The sequence below is a fragment of the Drosophila navojoa genome, chromosome 3 (genome assembly GCF_054131105.1).
Source record: "Drosophila navojoa isolate 15081-1374.11 chromosome 3, UAZ_NAV_1.0, whole genome shotgun sequence".
Lineage (NCBI taxonomy): Eukaryota > Metazoa > Arthropoda > Insecta > Diptera > Drosophilidae > Drosophila > Drosophila navojoa.
Window position 1 is genome coordinate 3505737 of NC_142891.1, and position 20206 is coordinate 3525942.

The 20206-nt window shown below is 37.7% G+C and overlaps 1 protein-coding gene and 1 long non-coding RNA gene across 2 annotated transcripts; one reads left to right on the forward strand and one right to left on the reverse strand.

Annotated features, from left to right (window-relative positions):
- The first annotated feature begins 54 nt into the window (after window positions 1-54).
- On the forward strand, window positions 55-1309 carry LOC149091620 (uncharacterized). Its single transcript, XR_016196426.1, has 2 exons — window positions 55-208; window positions 299-1309. It is a non-coding gene; the product is annotated as an uncharacterized LOC149091620 (long non-coding RNA).
- Window positions 1310-19162: 17853 nt separating this feature from the next.
- a5 (antennal protein 5) lies at window positions 19163-19921 on the reverse strand. Its single transcript, XM_018098532.3, has 2 exons — window positions 19747-19921; window positions 19163-19684 (listed from the first exon to the last, which is right to left on the reverse strand). Exons 1-2 carry the CDS (start codon window positions 19891-19893, stop codon window positions 19199-19201), a joined length of 633 nt encoding a protein of 210 aa, XP_017954021.1. The 5' UTR covers window positions 19894-19921; the 3' UTR covers window positions 19163-19198.
- Between the last annotated feature and the right edge of the window lie 285 nt (window positions 19922-20206).

Genomic DNA, 20206 nt, shown 5'->3' on the forward strand with positions numbered 1-20206 from the left:
ATACTTCTATGATGTCTGACATTGTGCAACACTGACAGCTCGATAACGATAGGCAGCCAGCTTGCTTCTCGATAACATTTAAATAGAATTCACATCAGAGTTTCATTGAAAAATTCTTATTCTATTGCTATTTGTGTGTGTTCCCCTTTTTTTTGTGATAAATGGAAAACCTGTTAAACTCGATTAGACATGCAATGCGCGCCTGCACGTAAAGGAAATTGAATTTTAATAACAGCATTTGCGCGGCTCTAATCAAGTAATGCAACTAATTTGCGGCCTTTATATGTTTTATTTTTAGCTACCGACCGGACATGGACACGGATATGGACACGGCATTAGCGACTGAGCGAACAACAGCAACAACAACAACAACAACCTGTTCAACCGGCCAATTCAACTACAACATTGTGAACAAATTTCACCTGTTCTCTAATGAAACGCTAATTTACGTCTCACACGCAACGCTCCCGTTTTGGCCCATTGTCTGGCCCACGGACCTCTAGGCCAACAGGCAACATGGTTAAAAAATACTAATCAGCAGATAAGCAAACACGCATGAATGACTGAATGCGCGCACACATACATATGCCGAAGTTACTCTACTTTTCGTACAGTGTAGATTTGCTTTTTGAGTAATTGGTTTATAATTTATTTGCATTTTTAATTTTCAAATGGAGCAATTTAGACAAATTAGAGAGACAAGCCATTGCAATCAAGTTTTGTAGCCACCTATAATCGATTTATGAATTAGATTTATGCATTTCTTTGTATACCTAGATCTAGTTCCAAGTTCAACTGCCTCTCTCACAATTTATAATAACTCTTCATTATTTTTACTATACAATCCATTCACTCAGTCATTAATGATGTTTTTTAAGTAACTCTCGGCACTATTGATGTCCTCTTAGTGATTATAGCCACTGCCACCAGCTATGGTTCTCAAATATCTATCGTCAGTATTAATAGTTTTCCAGCTCTAGTTGGTATTGGCCACCTATATTAGTTAACTCCACGAGAGTGATTTAATTTCTTCCCAAAAACATATACTATCTCCTCTATATATATCAAGTACATATGTACATATATCAGCGCATATCTTCTACATATCCACATCTCTATATTTTATTATTATACGTATCTTCAATCAAATCTCTCTGATTATTCACTTAAAATAAATCTTAAGCAACTTTTCACTTATCATAAAACTTCACATAATTCACAAATTTTCACTTTAATCCTCTTCACGCTTTAGTTTAAAGACATCCAAATAAACGGATTATTTGTAAGCCTCAGCTCTGCTGAAACTGCATCAATTCATATTTAAATCAATTCGATTTTCATGGCTTTAGCTTTTTGCTGTTGTTTGTTGGTTATTGCTTTCTATGGCCCATGGCCCACTTGGCTGGAAGAGAAAAAGAAATGCTCGAAATGCATTTGCAACCTACTCAAAATGTTGCCAAGTAATGCAGACAATGCAAATGTGTATTCTGTGTATATGTGTGTGTGTGTTGCTCTTATCCTTTTTCTGGTTTTTTTTTTTTTTTTTGGTCACACAAAAGTTGAGCTGGGAATAAAAGTTTTTAATCTGCCGCATGGAAAACTTTAATCGAAATGCTCGAGTGGGAAAAACTAAGTCAAACTTTTCAAATTGATATATCAAACATTCGATTCGTATGTTAGCCTATCCCGCTCTCTCAGTCGCTATCTCTCTCTGTCTCTCTCTCTGTCTCTGTCGCTGTTTGACTGTCTCATCTTGTGCAAACATTTTGACTGTCACATGCCAATTGCGTGTTGAAATGCATGCAGGAATTTAAGCTGCAAACTTTTGCCGCCGACTGTGACAAATGCAAATGTCAAAGTTTTCCCCAATACAGACACACACACATATATACACTATATATAAAGCTGCACTTTAGTTTGTGTAAAAAAAAGTCGATTCGACTCCATTTGCTGGCGCTTCTCATATGTAGAGATTAAAGAGAGCTTGAGCTGACCTTTTGGCACTACACCAAACACTGCACTTTGTAGCATCTCCTCCTCTCTCTCTCTCTCTCTTTCTCTCAGCTCGAATTCAAAACGTGACTTTATTTCGTTTTCACAAACATTTACAATTGTTTGTTTTTTTTTTTTTTTTTTTTTGTCGTCTGATTTATTGTTGTTCTGCTCGTGTCAGCCTCGAGTGTTGCTTAAATAGAAATTAATGGCAACAATTTATAGAGCAATTCAGTTTTTAGTCGAGTAGTATAACAAATTATAAATCTCTAAACGATTTACAAGTTGTGAGGGTTTTTTTTTTGCTGTTAAATAAACTAGATAGAAGTGAAATAAAATCTGTGGACATAGTTTTTATATATTTAATATGATTTCAAAAAGGCAGAGGTTGAGGTACAGGTTGAATTTCTTTGCGAACCTATTCAGCTAGAGCTCGTTCATTTTTCAGGTTCAGTTTAGGGTTTTGATATATATAATATATGTATATGTATGTACATACATATATATTAATATCAGGTAGAATTAATAGTTAACAAAAAAACAACTCAATTTGAATATCGAATAGAATTTAAAGGAATCTACATATATTATAGAACACATAGAATAAGTCAATAGATTAGCTGAATACGTATGATACGAAGGGCAGAAAATAAAGGCCAAATTAAAGACACGGACAATCAACAAAAATCTGAGCACTATGCGTGTAGTCTCGTCGGCTACTTGTAAGTTATGTTATGATATATTGTAGTAAGAGGTTATATGTCTTAGCTTTAATCAGCTTTAATTACTTCTATACGTTTTTTTATTTATTTTTTTTTATTTTTTTTTTTTCAAACCTAACTCAATTCTGCCGATATTTATCTTCTTCTTCTGCCATTACTCATTATGGCACTCACACCAAGTATCGAGCGCCTCAGCCATCGATACAGCTAACTATCGATAACTGTGTATTTATCGAGGGTTCCTCAAATCTTATGGTGGCAAGCTTTAGCTTCACTGACATAGCATATAATTACATTTAAAATGATATAATATGCATCTAACATACAGATCAAATCAATAATAATTCGATTTCTAAAGCGATTTTCTTTTCATGGCAGCATTTGTACTGCTTTCGTATGGTCGCCAAGTGAAGCAGAGCTCAGCCTAAGATAAGACCACATCGCCCATAAGCTTTGAGATGAGCTCCGCCAAATTGAAGCCAACTGTCGGGTAAATAGTTTGCAATAAAAGCAGCTGAAATTGCAACTTTTATGATTTAGTTTCAGCCGCAGGCCAAACAACTAGGATAAAAAGTTGAGCACGGCAAACGCAATTGTCGTGTCAGCAGCAACAGGCAGCAGCAGCAGCAGGAGAAGGAGGAGCAGCAGCAGCAGCAACAACGAAATTCAAATAATTTGATGAGAAATTTTTAATTAACCAAACGCTCGTACGTACATACATACATACATTTATTGCTGCCTTTACACTGGTTCTGTGTGTGTGTGTGTGTTTGTTTTTGTTGGGCGTTGCTCGCCGCAAAACGCAAATACTACAGTCGAGGCAAAATTAATTTGCCCAGTGCAAATACTATGCAAAAATTCCCCACTGTGTGTGTGTGTGTGAGTGAGTGTATGTGTGTGGTGTCATAAATTTTACAGCTGTGCGAGAGAAAAACCCCAACCATGCCAGCCAAATAACACAAATTTTTCGCTGACGAGCGAGCAAAGTCAAGCATAGTGCAAATATAAACAGAGCCAAACTCACACACACACACACACACATGCACAGTGTGTGCAGTGCAAGCTGCTGGGAGTTTCAGTTCCAGTTGCCAAGCTCGAGTCGCAGCCAATTGCCACAATGAGGCGGCGGCGGCTGCTGCTGCTGCCTCTGCTGCTGTTGTGTGGTGTTTCCAAGAAATTTCACCTGCCATGGCAACCCTAGACATCCTACACACACACACACACACACACACACATGCATACACTTGCACACTCGTGAGCACATATTTAGTGGTATTATGGCCTGGCTAGCTTACGTCGTAGCTGACGTCTATGACTGCCAAATACTCCCAGTGCCATTTGCCACTTGCCACTTGCTGTCGTCAGTGGCACAGCCACATCCACATCCACATGCACAGCCACATGTATAGCTATAGCTATAGCTAGTGCCGCTGCCAGTTGCAGTTGCTGGGAGTTAGTTACCCAACGGGCGCTGTCATAAACAATCTCATTTTGCTAGCCAAGTGAACCCAGTGAACAAAATTAATGAGACAAGTTGCTGCAACTAGGGCAAGTATGGAGTTCTCAAAACTAATTAAAACATTAATTGAAATTGAATTTAACCCACATAAAAACAAGATAGGTTTAGTGATAGATAAATAGATAAATTAAGTGATACTTAAGTTCATTTTTTTCTTTTGTTTTTTTTTTCATTTTATTTTTATATTTTCATTAAGTGTTCTATAAATGCCATTGATGAAGTTCATATATAGAGTTGCTCTTAACGTAACCTATAGACGATTTATATGTAGGCTTGAATACAAACTTGATGTAATTCGCTGGCAGCTGAAGCCTTTGGCTTATCTACATAAGTAGTGTTAGTAAAAGTATATATAGTATAAGTAAAAGTCTATAATATATGGTATGAGTAAAGCTATCAAAGTCAGCTGCTGTCACAGCGAATATAATATATAATCTTATTATGGTTTTTTTTATGAAAATTTCAGCTAAATAATATTGCGATTTAGGACTACCTCAAAACCAGCTTCAGTCTCAGCGATTATCTTTGCTTCGACGCTAATTATTCTCTGGACGTGTGAGGATAAGATAGCAACTCTGGTGGCCACTTCTGAGGATTATTGCCGATGCAGAATCAATTTGATATTCCATTTTGCCACCTTTGGCATTCATTCGTGCTTTTAGACGATCTTGAGCTCAAATTCGTATCCATTTATACATTTAACTTGGATCTGATAATGATGTCATTAAATTGTTAAACAATAATAATGCATAGGCTCGACGACTGCTATTAGGTTACTGTTCTTCATATGCAGTACATATACTAAATTAATTGAAAAAAAGATCCACTATGGAAAATAATTTATAGCTTCATCTTACAATTAGACCAAAACCTTGCCAAATTTTTAAGTCAATTTTAATTTTATATCAACTTTAATGTATAGTAAATAAATTAATCTTAATTATCAATAGTTTCACATATTTCCAGGTATACCTCACCTCATCATCAGGTACATATATCTCGGCAAAAATGTTCACTGGGTAACCAACTATTACTACTACTGATGCCCAGCTGCATATGTGTGTGTGTGTGCGTGTGAGCATCTCTGCGTGGGTGTACTTGAAGCTTGCATATGTCTCTCTCTCTCTCTCTCTCTCTCTATCTCTCTCTCTTTCTCTCTCGCTGTGCCTGCTCTCCGCTCATTATGCATAAATTGTCGCTGCGCTAAATTCTGGCAAAGTTAATGGCATCATAATGCCCAAGCCTCGACTGTCTGGCAGCGCGGTGAGCGACAGAGATGGCAACAGAGCGCTCTGGCTGTATTAGCCAGCGGCTGTCGCTTGGCAGCTTCATGAAGTGCTGCCTGACAAGTTAGCCCCCCTCCCCAAAAAAAAGGAGAAGAGGCTGTCGATTGGGGGCAGAGGCGATGGCAGCAGACGCTGTCGAGGCCGTTGCAAATGACCCTCGTTTGTTAAGGTTTAAACAACGGGTCAGAGCAAACAGCTCTGACATTGGACTACATGGGTCACAAATGTCGCACACACACACACACACACACACTCGCACGACTTAAACTTGTTAACGTGTTGCCAACTTTATCGCGAGCCGCTTGATGCAACAGCAACAATTGCTGCTGCTTTTACTGCTGCTGCTGCTACTGTTGCTGCTGTTGGTGTTGTTGCTGCGTTGTTCGCTTCCTGCATACGACGCACGCGGGGCGCCACCGCAAACTTGCGGCAGCGCCCTGTTCTCACTTCCGGTTTCCGGCTTGCCAGCTACTAGTTGGTTTCTGTTAACTTGTTTTGATTTTTTAATGGCTCGCATGACGGCAAAAACAGCGGCAACAACAGCAGCAACACCAACGGCAACGGCAACGCCAACGGCAATGGCAACAAAAACAACCGCGACAACATTTATGCCTTTCATAAATTCCTGACTTAAAGCGACTGCCAACAGTTGAGACGCTTAACAGAAATTACAAATGAATAATGCATGTGCAACAGGATAACGAATTGAAGTCAAGATTTCTTATTTACGGCTACTACAGGTGGTGCAAGTCAATATGAACCACAGTTGCTACGAGATGTGTGAATGACTTTCTGCTATGATAATTTCTGTTAAACGAACAGACTGTGTTAACTGTGATGCACATGTTAGCCAAGTAACAATAATTGTGATTGAGTTACTGCATTTAAATGGCAATGATTGAACACTTTGTAGGAGAAATGAATTAGTAAATAATAAGCATAACATAAATGTTAACTGAGAATGTTATTGTCAATAAGAAATATGCACATTTTCTTTAATATTTGGAAATGAAGGAGATGAAATATACTGCGAAACTCTGAGCTTTACAGAAGTAGACGCTATATGCTGAACATTAAGACTTAATATCCTAGATAAAGTTTAAGTTTCTTTAGCATAATAAAAATTCTAGAAAATTCTCAAAATAGTTTTAACATATTAGAGGGCATTATAGACTCAGTTCTATATTAAATACAAAATGATCTGTATTATTTATGCTACGACCTTTAACTTTTGCTTAAATTATTTTTCAGGCTAAGACTTTTTAACAGTGATTTAACATATTCAAACAGTTAAGTTTCAGAATTCTGTTACGATAACAGCAAACGCAAGTCCGGCACAGCCAAATGGGCTTAATTAGTAGACAATAAGCTCACAAAGGGGAGTACATGTATCGCTTCAATAAACATAATTATATTAGGTAAACCTAGATTTTAGCATTGCTTGAAATATATTGTTTGACAGGCTTTTCAAGTATAGTATACTCAATAAGAAATTTGTAAACGAAGTCAAAATCTTATCGAAATGGGTTAAATTTACATTTTGCAGTTAATATAATGAATGGATTAGCATAGTATACAAACTACAGTTATCGCTTAGCTTTAAATGAAGGATGGGGCATTGGAACCTCCAAAAGTAGTTAGTATAAAGACTAAACATGGCTTTATGAAGATTTTAAATATATTCCAATATTACTAGTCCTACCATATTTAATATCCACATACTATAGCGCATGCTAATGAAGCCTGTCAAAAGATGCTTTGCGTTAGCTCCAATCAAATTTCTTTTCATTTGCCTTAATCAGAATTTATCGTGCCTTCACTTTCGTTAAAATTAAAATAAATCTTCCATTTCTCTTTGTGTATTTGTATGAGCAAGGCAATTAACAGTTCGCCTCTGAGCTTGGGGCTAGTTAATCGTGTGCCCAGTTGCGAATGAATTAACAGAAAAGGGCGCACAATGCCCTTCGCTCGCCTCTTGTTTTCTTGAGCTGTGAAGAAATCAAGTTATGGGGCTAGTTATGAGCCCAGGCGGAATGAGGTTTTTTTTTGTTTCCAAGCACGAGTTGCGTGACTTGAGGCGAACAATGGCAACGACGAACGGACGGACGGACGAACAACGAGCAAGGAACTGGGAACAATCGAAAAGGTGTTGCCTAGACCAAAGGACACACCACAGTGGGCAGCTATCGTTGAGCTTTTGTCATGCAAATAGTATGTGGCTCAACGAGCAGGGCGGCGCCCCGAGAAGACAAACCGAACATATCAAATTAAAAACAAACAGCAGGCAAGCAGACAAGTTACCTAACGATCCCGCCCTACGGCAGTCCCCTCTTAACTATTTTTCGACTGCGCCACTGGCCACAGCCATGTTTCACATGCAACTCGTAGAGCAAGAAAAAAGAAAAACAACAACAACAACAACAAAGAGCTGCCAGCAGTAGCAACTGGCAACTGGTTGACGTTAAAAGGAAGCACAAGTCAAGTCGGAAAACTTTTGTTCCTTCTGCTGCTGCTGCCTCTGCTTCTTCTTCTTATTTTGCATTTTCTCTGCTTTTGCTGTTGCTGTAATTGCTGTAACAATTGCCATAGACTTGGCGAAGGCCTGCACAGTCGTCAATTTTAATTACGTATGCAATTTATTTATTACCTTACCGGAAATATTGTGCCTTACATGATGGGCAGACAAAGACAGCAAGACAATGGGTGAGACAGAGAGGGAGGGAGCGAGTGTAGACTTCATTTAACATGCGGTTATCAAGCTATTTTTCATTTCACAATTGACTCTTGGCATATGGGCCAAGGCGTGCACAATGCGTATCTTACGTCGCTTAAGCGGCTTCAGTCTTATATGAATAAAAAGTATTTATTTAGCTGGATTTTACATTCAATTATTTATGAATTTATTAACAATGCAGCAAGGAAATCTTATTGAAAAGTTTCGTTTTATTTAATTTCTCAATACAGATTTTCATTTTTCAATTAGTCTAGACATTATAGATTCCTATGTCTATAAGGAAAGTGTCTTTTCGTGTATTAAAGCACAGCAAGGAGTTTAATTGAAATGTTCCGTGTTATTTAATTCTTCAATTCGTATTCGAAGTTGTTTTTTATTAAACTAGCATATGTTTAAGAAACAATACTTTCATATGTTTTGATTTTATTCAGGAATGTTGACATAGATACAGAGAGAGGCAGAGCGACAGATAGAGATATCAACCAATAGTTTGAATTATATTATAAAATTGTTTTCAGTATTAGACTTGGAAACTCTAAGCTTAGCGACTAAATTTCTGATATCATTCTCTACTAATTTTCACAAAGGGAATAACAATTTAGATATCGTTCGACTTGTCAATTTATTTTATATACATTTCTATTTCTATATATATAATATATATTTATTTATTTTTTAATATGTTTAAATATTTCGATTATTAATATTATTAATTATTTAAATATATTTATAATTTGTTTAATAATTCTAATAATATAAATTATAATAAAATATTCATTTTATTATTTGCTTTATTTTTTATTGTTTTTATTTATTTTTCTACGTAGTATAATGAATGCGCTTAGGTCATATATTTATTTCTAAATGAATAAAGTCAAATTTTGTTGGTTATATTTTAATCATAATTATTGGTTTATTCACTTTGTTGTTGTGGCATTTTGCTAAAGTGATTTATTTCGAGAAGCGCAACAATAACAACAACAACAGCAGCAGCGGCAGCAGCAGCAGAGGCAGCAACAAAAGTTGAATGGCCATTTAGGAACAAGCGCACGCTTGGCTGTTTTTTTCTCATGTTGCCTACTTTTGAGCGCTTTCGCTTTTGACGAGGCACGAACAAAATTTAAATTTTTAATGCTATTTCGCGTAATTTGGCAGTTCGTTAGGCTTGTTAAAAGCCATACACACACACACACACACACACACACACACACACACACACACGAGAATTCATAAATATGAAAAACAGGCAAATAAAAAAGAAAAATACGCCAAGTGCCGCATTTGCGGTTCCGCCTATGCCTCGCATGTGGATGTGTGTGTGGGTGAGTGTGTGTGTGTAGCGCTCGTTATGAGTCACATGACACATCGTTATGTTTTGTTAATGGACTCTCGCCCAGGCTCATAAATGTGCCGCCAGCAACAAAGGCAACAACAACAACAACAACAGCAACAATGAGATTGTCAAAGCCGCAAAAGCACATCAAATTATATTTAATTATTTAAATCATGTTAATTTGCATGCATTTAAAAGATGCCCAAAAAGATCTTCTAGCCATACGTGACGTATGCGTAATTTCAGCTTTAAGCGGCGCCTAAACTGAATTGCAAACGCAAACAGACTGACAGCAAAGATGAGCTTGTCTGCACTTTTGGCGCTGCCCTTCCCCCCGTCAACCGAAAAATGTCGAAAATGTAACTTTAAACTGTCGACAACAACAACAACAACTTCAGCGACAACAACATCAAACACTTTGCTGTCAGCGCTAACTGCATGCGTGTGTTTACTTTGCGTTAATGAAGTTCAGCGCCAACTGTGTGCGTGTGTGGGTGTGTGTGTGTGTGTGTATGGTATATCTCCCTTAACATGCAGACCAGCTTAGCAACGCTAGCAGCAGCAGCAGCAGCAGGTAATGCCATTGCACATAAGCGCAAATGAAATTCGAAGTTGAAGTGAATATGGAGGTGGTTGGCTAACGGCAATGGAGCTGGCTGTGGAGCTGGCTGTGGAGCTGCACAGGCAGACATCAATGTCAGTGAGTCTTCTATGCAATTAGTACTTTTGTTGATTAAGTCGTGTGGGTGTATATGTCTCTCTGTATGCGTGTGTGTGTGTATAGCATTTGCGTCTGTCAAGCAGTTTTTTAGTGAGGGAGGGGCGCTTGTGACTTTGTAAAATTGTGCTTCGCCTAAGTGAGACACAATAATACATTTTTAATGGGCTAAGAACTAAGCGAGAAGCAGATTAGGGCAAAAACCGACTTAATTATGATGTGCATTTGATGTCGAAGAAGAAGTCACATTGAATGCGAAATACACGTAAAAAGGTACTGAGAAGCAAAGGGATTAGATATAGAGCAATAAGGAAGGAACACTGAGCACTCATTGAATGGGTAAAGTAAGACCGAATGGGCTGAGGTCTGTTATAGAAAGTAGATATAGATAGATAGATATAGATAAACAATTTGCTTCCAAATAAAGTAACCTAAACATAAATATTTTTGGCATAGATGATTTAATGATTCACAAAGCGTTTGTAAAATATATCAAATAAATTTATAGAAAAATTTAGAATTAAATGTATATATTTAAAAAAAATAAATTATTGTTTCTTATACTCCATATTGAATGTAAAATATTCTTATATCCTACTGTATAAGCAGCTCTTCATAAATCCTTGTGTGAAAGATAAGCTTACTGTAGCAAATGTTATTTTGGTATTCCTAATGCTTATTCAGCTCAAATATTCAATGCACACAATGTAGCCAAGTGTCGATTATAAAGATATTTAGTGATTGAATATGCATGAAATATTTATTGAATTGCTGGAAACATTTCACGCACACAAATGTTGGCTATAAATTCCGATGTAATCAAAAGTAAAACCGAAGGCGAGGCCCTCATTTCTTTTCATGCATACGAAATGTGGGCTCGTCATTTATGCAACACTTGAAATATGTCAATCCTTTGTCATTTTATTATTTGCCGCTGTTGTTGGTGTTGCTGCTGTTGTTGTTGCCGTTGTGGGCTGCATTTGACACGCAAAAGGAGCAAAAATAAAATGGCTGGCAGTCAACGTGCATAACAATTTGACAAACCCCCCAAACCTCTCCTCCGCTTGCTGAGTAAAATTTCAAGCAGTTGCCTTTTTATTGACAACTTTGAAAATTGTTTTTACCGCAACAAAACGCCCACACACACCGTGGGCTGAACTGCCACGCCCAGCTGCCGCAGCCGGTTGGCTGGCGCATTGAAGTGGTCGTCGCATTTCCCAATCATTTTCACAGCCTAAAGCTCGATAAGGTAACATTTTTTGACAACAAGTTCGTGATTTTCATGCAAAAATATGGCAATCCCTTGCCCCGCGCACCACCTCAAGCATTGGGCTGGCAACTCTGTTGCTTATCGATTTTCAAATTACATGGAACGCAAGTGTAAGAAAAGGAAACATGAAATTAGCAGCAAGGCTTTGGCAGCAGCTACAGCCCTTCTCCCCTCTGCCCCTCCCTTAAAAAAAAGTGTGCTACAGTTTCTTTCAAGCCAAAGGGCCAGTCCCCTTGGCGGAGCGAAAAACTGTAGCATACTTTTTTGGGCAATGCGAAAAGCGAAGCTACCAAAGTCGTTGGCATATTTGCATGGAACAGGCAAAAGCTAATGTTTGTAATGCTATGCCAAGAGCAAACATTAGCCAGATAGCTGGCAAAGTGTGCACAGGCTCTCTACGTGTGTGTGTGTGTGTGTGTGTGGGTGGAGGGGCGTGGCAACTGGTTGGCAGCCGGTTGACTGCCCTGGCAGAGCAAACATTTTTAAAGGCTTGCATTGACTTTTCGGATTTATGCGTCCGCAGTAACCAACTCCCAACTCCCCAAAAATACATGCCCACCCCGTAATAAGCTCTAGGGTGGCTGCTGGCCCACTCAGTGGAGGTGATGGGGGAGGGGGGGGGGGGGCGTGGCATTGCAAAAATATTGTAACAGCCCTCGCCAAAAGTCAAATATGCTGGCAGCGTAAAGTTATTGATGGCCGCACGCAGCAAGACAAATTTACTTAAATCTTTTTAATGTTTGCGCATTTTTTACACTTTTCGTTCCGTTTTCTTTTTTTTCAATATTTATAAAAATATGTTTGCCGTATGCCGAAGTTTAGACTTTTGCCGTACGAGTATTGGGCCTTTGATTAGCCAGATAGATCATTTTGACAGGGGAAATATTTTTGCAGTCTGCCTCTGACATAGGCGCAAATGAATAGAAAATTGAGTCAAACTTGTGCCAGCTGCTGACGCTTTGATAGAGGACGAAATAGGAAACTCATTTAAAATGTAGGAGGGAGTCGGATTTAGGCAGGGATTGGCTGGAAATTGTGTGCAGATTTTGTGTATGATTAAAAATACTAAAAAATATCTGATGTGTATGCTAACAGCAGCAAAAACTAAAGTGTAAAATTTAACAGAGGGTCTGTTAATACATGTAAGGCAAGAGCTTTGAACTGAGTAATATAGAAAATATTTTTGACTTTTTTTAAGCTAAAAAATAGTGAAATTTACTATTCAAAATAAATAGCCATAACAAAAAAAAAAAATAAAAAAATAATAATAATAATACATAAATAAATAAAAAAAATAAAAATACAAAAATAAAATTTAAAAAATATAATAAAATAATGTAAAATTAAAATTGAATTTTCTGGAGCATTTTAACATATCTAAACAAAATATGCCTTATAAAAACCAAGAGAAATTATTCATATCGACTATGCAAGCATAATTGATGACATAGACTGCTAAGAGTGCACCCTTTGAACTGAAGGGGAATTCGAAATAGGAGAGATAAGTAGAATAGCGGAATATGTGGTTCCAATAAAATTTTTTCTAGAATTTATGAACATTTTAAATAATTATTTAATATCTTATAATTTTAGTAGAGTTAAAGTTTTTAAGTAAAATAGCAGTATATACGGTTCCAATAACATTTTTTTCTAGAATTTTTGAACATTTTATATTATTATATAATATCTTATAATTTTAGTAGAGTAGTTGATTTTTCTTACTATTATGCATATAACATAGAATTTCTTACTATTTCAGTATATAACTTATTCCATATTACGACCATTTTATGACCATATTTAGCTCAGTTTAGCTAAACTAAAGATTGGCGCCGCCTATGCATATTCATTTGCGTTTTTTAAGTTTTTCAATTTGAAATGTAAATAGCGGGCAATTAGCTTGAAAACATGCCTGGTTGCGGCCTGAAAATTTTATGCCAGAGCACAAACACACACACACTTACATACATAACTCACGCACACACGCACACATGGACTTCAGCGAGGCAGTTTTTCCCGTCTGTCACCTGGCATCAATGCCCCAATGGAGGCAACGCCGCCAGCGTTTGGCCACTGCCACCGAACAATGCAGCCAACCGAGCAGCAGCAGTGAGGCAGGTGCGGCTGGGACTGAGGCTGGGGCTGGGGCAGGTGTGTGTGTGTTGAGCCAGCATTGTGCCTTTTGAGCGCCGCATTGTTGGCCATTTTTTCCACTTTTTTTTTTTTTTTTTGTTACCGCCAGCTGCAGTTGCATTGTTGTACTCGACTTGTTGCCGTGTTGCCTGCTGCCTGCTGCCTGGTGCCTGCTGCCGTGACGTAGCCACTTGTCGTCCATTCGCCAGTTGCTCTGTAATGAGTTTGGCATTTTACTTTATTTATTTGCCCTTTGTTCACAGCCCGATCCAGGGAAAAAGCGAGCGAAAAAAGCGCATTTAAAATTAAAATTAAATAATGATTTAAGTGCGCCGCGAGGCTTTGTCTGTCTCCTGGCAGATGCAGTCGAGAGTTAGAGCTGACATCCGTTGCACTCAGCTGAAGTATTTAAGAATGTGCATGAAATGAATGCATTCCGCAAAGAGTAATCGGCATTACATTTTTTATTTTTTTTTATTATTAATTATCATTATATAGTTGAAATTTTCAATTTAATTTAAAGACTACTTTTAAGAATAAAAATTTTATAATTTTGAATGTAGATATAAAATGAAAAAACTAAAATAAAATAAAATAATAATAATAATAATTATTATTATAATAATTATTAAAGACCAGAAGGAGTTTAATTAGAAATAAAATAAAGGGCCATGGTTGGTACTAGGTTGAAATATATACATATATAACTTCGAAGTTTGACAGATATATTTTCTATTCAAGTTCTAGATCTAATAGGCTTATTCAAATCTTTCTTATATATTAAAAATTGTTGTTCTATATTTTCTTTCACTCCCAATTTATCTGCTTTCACAGTGGATCTTATCATCTTTCTTTCTCTTCATCTTTTACCCCCTCGTTGTCTTTCTCACCCTTCTTTCACTCTCTATCTCTCTCTCTCTCTCTCTTTCTTAATATTTTTATATGGAAAGCCAAAGTACAATTACCCTACTAGTTGTTTCTAAACTAAGCATGTGTTAAATTAATGGCATATAAATTTTAGAAATCCAGTACAAAGATTGTATAACAAAAATGTAGCTATCATCTTAACATACACAACAATGGAACGATAGAGTCTCGGTTTTTTATTTGCTTTGCTCAAGCTGCTAAAATACTTTTGTATAAAATATATTATTTGTACTTTTGCTAAACTATAGCCACAATTGAGAATTCCATGGCTACAGCTCTTGCCTTTCGCACTTAACAACAAATTGGAATCCATTCTCGGGCTACACTCAATTTATATACAAAATGCTTAACACCTGTTAAGTTGTTGCAAAGCGATGGCAGAGCATGCAGGCGACTTGAGTTATTCTCTTGGCAGATGCTCTTACTATAGAGAGTTTCTATAAGAGTTGCAAAAAAATTAGTAAATAGGAAAATCATACACAAAATAAATCTGATTTAACAATAGATTGATGGAAATCTATTTTCGTGTGTTGTAATCTCATCAAGATTTAATTTTCTTATATATATATTATATATTTTTATATATATTCAATATTTTATATAAATGTAAACATGTCCTCGTATAGATTTTATTTTTATTTTATTTTTTTCATTCATATTAGCTCTCTTCTTTTTATTTTTTATTCTTAAATATATAAAACTGAAAATCTCTTTTAAATTTGTTCTATATAAAATCTGTATATTCCATATAAAATTTGTGGGCTTTTATAGCAATGCATTACTCTATCATTAAAAATATTCAAAGAAAAATCCAAATCAAACAAAAATCTTTACGCAGAGCTCGTTTGATCTTCAGATTTGATTAAGAGACATTCAGTTGTGAAACAACAGTAAAACGATTTCTGGACTAAATTATAGAGAGCTCTGCTGCAGTACGAATAGCTGACAGATAGAAAAAGAGAGAGAGAGAGAGAGCGAGGGGGGAGAGAGAGGGAGTTGGACAGTTGAAGAGTTGTTGCTATTGTTGTTGGTGGCAAAAGGCAGAAATCAAATTACAATTTCAATATGCGATGCGTACAAATGTCTGTTGGTGGCAGTTTGGCTTTCAATGTGAACATGAAGTTTCAAGTTGATGTTTAGAATTTGTGCGGGTGTACATGTGCCTGTGTCTGTGTGTGGGTGTGAGTGTGGGTGTGTGTGTGCGGGTACATTTTGATTTGAGCCCACAAAATGGATTTCTTGCTGTGTGTGTGTGTCTCTCTCTCTCTCTGTGTGTGTGTGGCTGTCACTTAATGGAATTTATCACATTTTAACTGTGTGACAGAAACGACAACGTCAGCACTGGCAATGGCAGCAGTAGCTCCTGCCAGTATCCTGGTTGAAGGATACTAGTCCAGCTGCTGCTGCCGCTGCTGCTGCTACCGCTATGTGCTGTGTGCTGTCATTTGCTTGGTTTGTCAGGCATGCATTTGAAATGTTATACAATATGCAAGTGCAAGAGTTTCGCATATTGAACGCTTCCAAGTGTCACAGTCATCGATGCCAACAATAAATAATGCAAAATCGAGCACCAACAACAGCAGCTGAGCTTTGGCCTTTATTTATTCAAACACACACACACACACACACTAGCGTAACACGGCTCATCAATTAAGTGGCCACTCACTCATTGGGCGGCTATTAGGCAAATGTAAATGCAGCCAGCTCTCTCAGCTATCAGCAGTGGCCGCTCGGGAGTTCGCTCAAACTTTGGCTCAACTTAACGACTGCGACAACGATTATTAAATTAAAATGTGCACAAAACTTTTGACAAAACTCAACAACTTTTTGCCTTTTCCTTTTCTTTCATATATTTCCACTCGTTCTTTCCTCTTTCTTTTTTTTGTGGATTTTTCTCAGCTTGGCATAATTTATGGCGAGAGGCGAAAATCTGCTGCAGCAAATTTGTCACATGGGATAAATAATATGAAGAAACTTGCTCAACTTTTTACAGCTACAACTACAACTACAACTGCGCTGCTGCTAGGGGATTTGGCCACAGTGCCATAGCTGCAGATTACTCATACGCCATGTGGACGGCTCCTGCTACTCCTGCTGCCTTCGAGGGAGCATTCAAAATGTATGAAAAGTGCGACCAGGGCAGCGTGAAATTAATCGTTAGCACTTTAAGTGGGTCGCTATTTCTGCTTCAACTGCATCTGCTGCGTCTTCGTCTTGGTGCTGGCGAGCGAGTGCATAGAATGCATACTAAATAGTGTTGTATAACGCATAAGATTGGCGGGAAAAGTATTTGATTAGCTGAAGTGGATTTCTTGAGGAAGTAGGTGAATTTTTTTTGTGTGGGTACGTCCCTAGCTTAACTGTAATAGATGCATTTCTGTTAGCGGGAAGTTTCCTGCTCTCTAAATATGTTAGCCAGACTGAGATCCCCTCCCATTCCTTATCTTTTCATACATTTTCTTGTAAAGATTGGATAAGCAAAGCCAAAAGAAGTTCCTTAGAGTATTAAATATTTTTAAAAAAAATTTTAAAAATCATTGGAAATATTTCTAATACATGCTTCAATATTTTATCAAGTAAATATAAAAAAAAAAAAAAAAAAAAAAAAAAATGAAAAAATTATTTACTTTTATCATTATTAAGATGTAAATTTCTACTTGAATAGAAGATAAATTAAAAATTTTTTTTTTTTATTTTTTAAATGACTAAAAAATATTTTAAATTTAAACTTAGAAGTCCAATAGCAAAATACAATGCTATATATTTGGGAGCAATATTTCTAAGACCTGAATTTATGTAATCTCATATTTATATTTTTCTTAAGCAATTTAATAAAGATATGTTTTTTTTTTTTTTGATAAACTTTTTTATATTGCATAAATTACATCTCAAGTTTAATCACTTAAAATGCTTTCACATAGAGCAAATCCACTCACTACTTGACCCACATAAATAGAGCTTAAAATTCAGTTCGCAAATTGCTGGAAAGCTTCCTCTAGCCAGCTCTCACTTAGTTATTGGCTTTGTATTGCGTTTTAATGGACTGGCGGCACATGAGCTGCTCCTTGGCCTTATCGCTGAGCCAAGGCGGCCCACTAAATATGTCAAAATAAAGGCAAATTTATACACAAACTGATAAACAAGATGCTGAAGAACAAGAGTAAAATACTTCTAAAAAAATAACAAGAAGAAGAAGACGAAGAAGTGGAAGACTTTTTCGGGCTGGCTGGCGGCAATGCAGAAACAATTCCTATCTCGACATTGTCATCTCGGCGAGCTGGGAAATTGCCATTGGAATTGGCCCCAGTATTAAAAGACGACTCTCTTGATGTTGTTGTTGTTGTTGCTCTTGGCACGCCTATCAGTGGAATTGAATCAAATTACCTTGTAATCTTAACCTTAAGGTTATTTGCCGTTTGCCGCAAAACGCTTTGTGCCCTGCGTTTAGTTACTATTTGAGTTGGCCCCAACCCTCAGAGCTCCTTGGCCAACTTGACTCTCGCATTACACAGACTCTTATGTTGCACCTTTAACACTTGTTTCACAGCAGTTGTGCGTGGGGGTGGCGTTGGTGGTGTTGGGGCGGAAATATAAATGGAAATCTAGCATTACGCCTTATCATGATTGCAAAGTTTAAGTGACTTTTCTGCGACTGCAAGGCGATAGCTACGCTGCATAGCTTTAGTTGTTGTTGTTGTTGTTGTTAAGGCACTTTGAGAATGTAGCAAGTCAATCAATGTTGTTGTTGTTGTTCTTGATGGGGCAGCTGGGGAGATGGAGGTGGCTCTTGAAGGTAGAGCTTTGCGTCAGTTTTCTAGTTAAGTAAAAGTTAGTTGAATTTCGATTAGGCAACGTTTGGCCTCTCAAGTTCTGCCACTGTCAAGCTGCAAACTGAGACTTTACGAGCTGCTAAGTCGAGCCAACTCAGCTAGAGCCGAAATGCAGACATTTTATTTATCATTGAGCAATTTTCTGTGCCATTTTTAATTAAGTTCCATCAGCTCAGATTAAAGTTTCTCGAATATACTAAAGACCTACGAATGTCTTTGGGGAATCTTTAAGAATTAAAATTCATTGAATTCAATTGAAATTGAAAATTGATTGGAATCTTAAGATAATCATGGAAATAAATTACAAATTGGGCCTCTCTCGGAGATTCTCATAGTGTTGATGCAGTTTAGACAGTCTTGTGCTTGCATACTATATAAAAATTCATGATCTATGACTAAAATGGACCTGAATGAAGAACAGAAATTAATATTTATTACATAAATATTTAGGTTAAATCAATCAAAGCTCTCACCTCTCTAAGACGCTCCATAGCTGGCAGATTGGAAGACATGAGCTAAGCTCAGATAAGTATTACATACCTGATACATACTATTGCATATTATGCTCAATTCGCCGTTCTCGGAGATTCTCATAGCTTAAGGTATATCAAACGAAATAGAGCCAAAGGCCCATTTTATTAGCTAACATTCTCTTTATAAATGAATATGAGATATACATATATCTATATATTATAGAAACCCTTCACCATACTTGGCTCTATAATACTCCCTGCTCACTCATTTATATCGTACAGCATCTTCATCAGCTCTGGCACATATTCGTCCCACTTGGACTGAAATACATTGCCGGCGAATGGAGCGTCCATCTCGTATTTCTTGGTGAACTTCTCCAGATCGAAGTTGCTGTGATCCTCGGCGCTTTTCAGCTCCATTTTCTTCTCCTCAAAGTCCAGTTTGCCCGACTGCTTGTAGACGAGTGCCACGTAGCGCAAGAGTCCGCTCTCCTTGGGCGGCATCGGGCCAAAGTATTCGGAGAGCGGCTGACCCTTGGCCACATCCAGGCCGGGCACGTTGACCACCAGCCAGTGGAGCCAGGAGCGATAGATGGGATATTCGCGACTTGGGGCATCGGGACTCAGCATTATGAGCGTATAATAGGATTCCGCATCGGCATTCCACTCCAGTTTCGGCTGGAATTTCAGCTCGGTGGGCGTGTACGTCTTGCCCTCCTCGATGTCGATGCCACTCTCAAAGCGCAGCTGAAATGCAAAGCAGCCCTCAGCCCCTTCAGTGGCAAAGCGCAGCGCAATGCGACACATACCTTTAGCAGTTCCTGCGGCGGCTCCTTCAGCACATCGGGTATCACATCCAGCTCCTTCATAATGCGGCGCACATTGGGTTCCTCCTCCTCCCCTCGGCCCAGGCCCAGCACGCACAGCAGCAAGCAGACAACAAATAGGGCACACATGGCAAATGCTCTTGACTCGCTGCTGCACTCGCACGGCTTTTATAGTCCACGAATCGATGCGGCTGGGCTCTAATCGCCGACTCCAAATATAATTAAGAAAATTGAGCCAGCAATTTGCAATAATTTGTGAAACTTGTGCAAATATTTGCATTTCTATTATTTTGTTATATATGTAGCTATAGACTCCATGCAATTTGTTTAATGCGATTCGCTTTTGTTGCTTAACAAATTAAATTAAATTGACGCTTGGTCATGATATGCCAGGTGAGGGCAAATAATCTCTGACAAATGCTTTTGATTAGCATGGTATTGA

Coding starts and splice junctions, on each gene's coding strand:
- a5 (XM_018098532.3), bottom strand. CDS start 19,893: ATGTGTGCCCTATTTGTTGTCTGCTTGCTGCTGTGCGTGCTGGGCCTG. Junction 19,685..19,746: donor CGCCGCAGGAACTGCTAAAG/GTATGTGTCGCA, acceptor TTTGCATTTCAG/CTGCGCTTTGAGAGTGGCAT.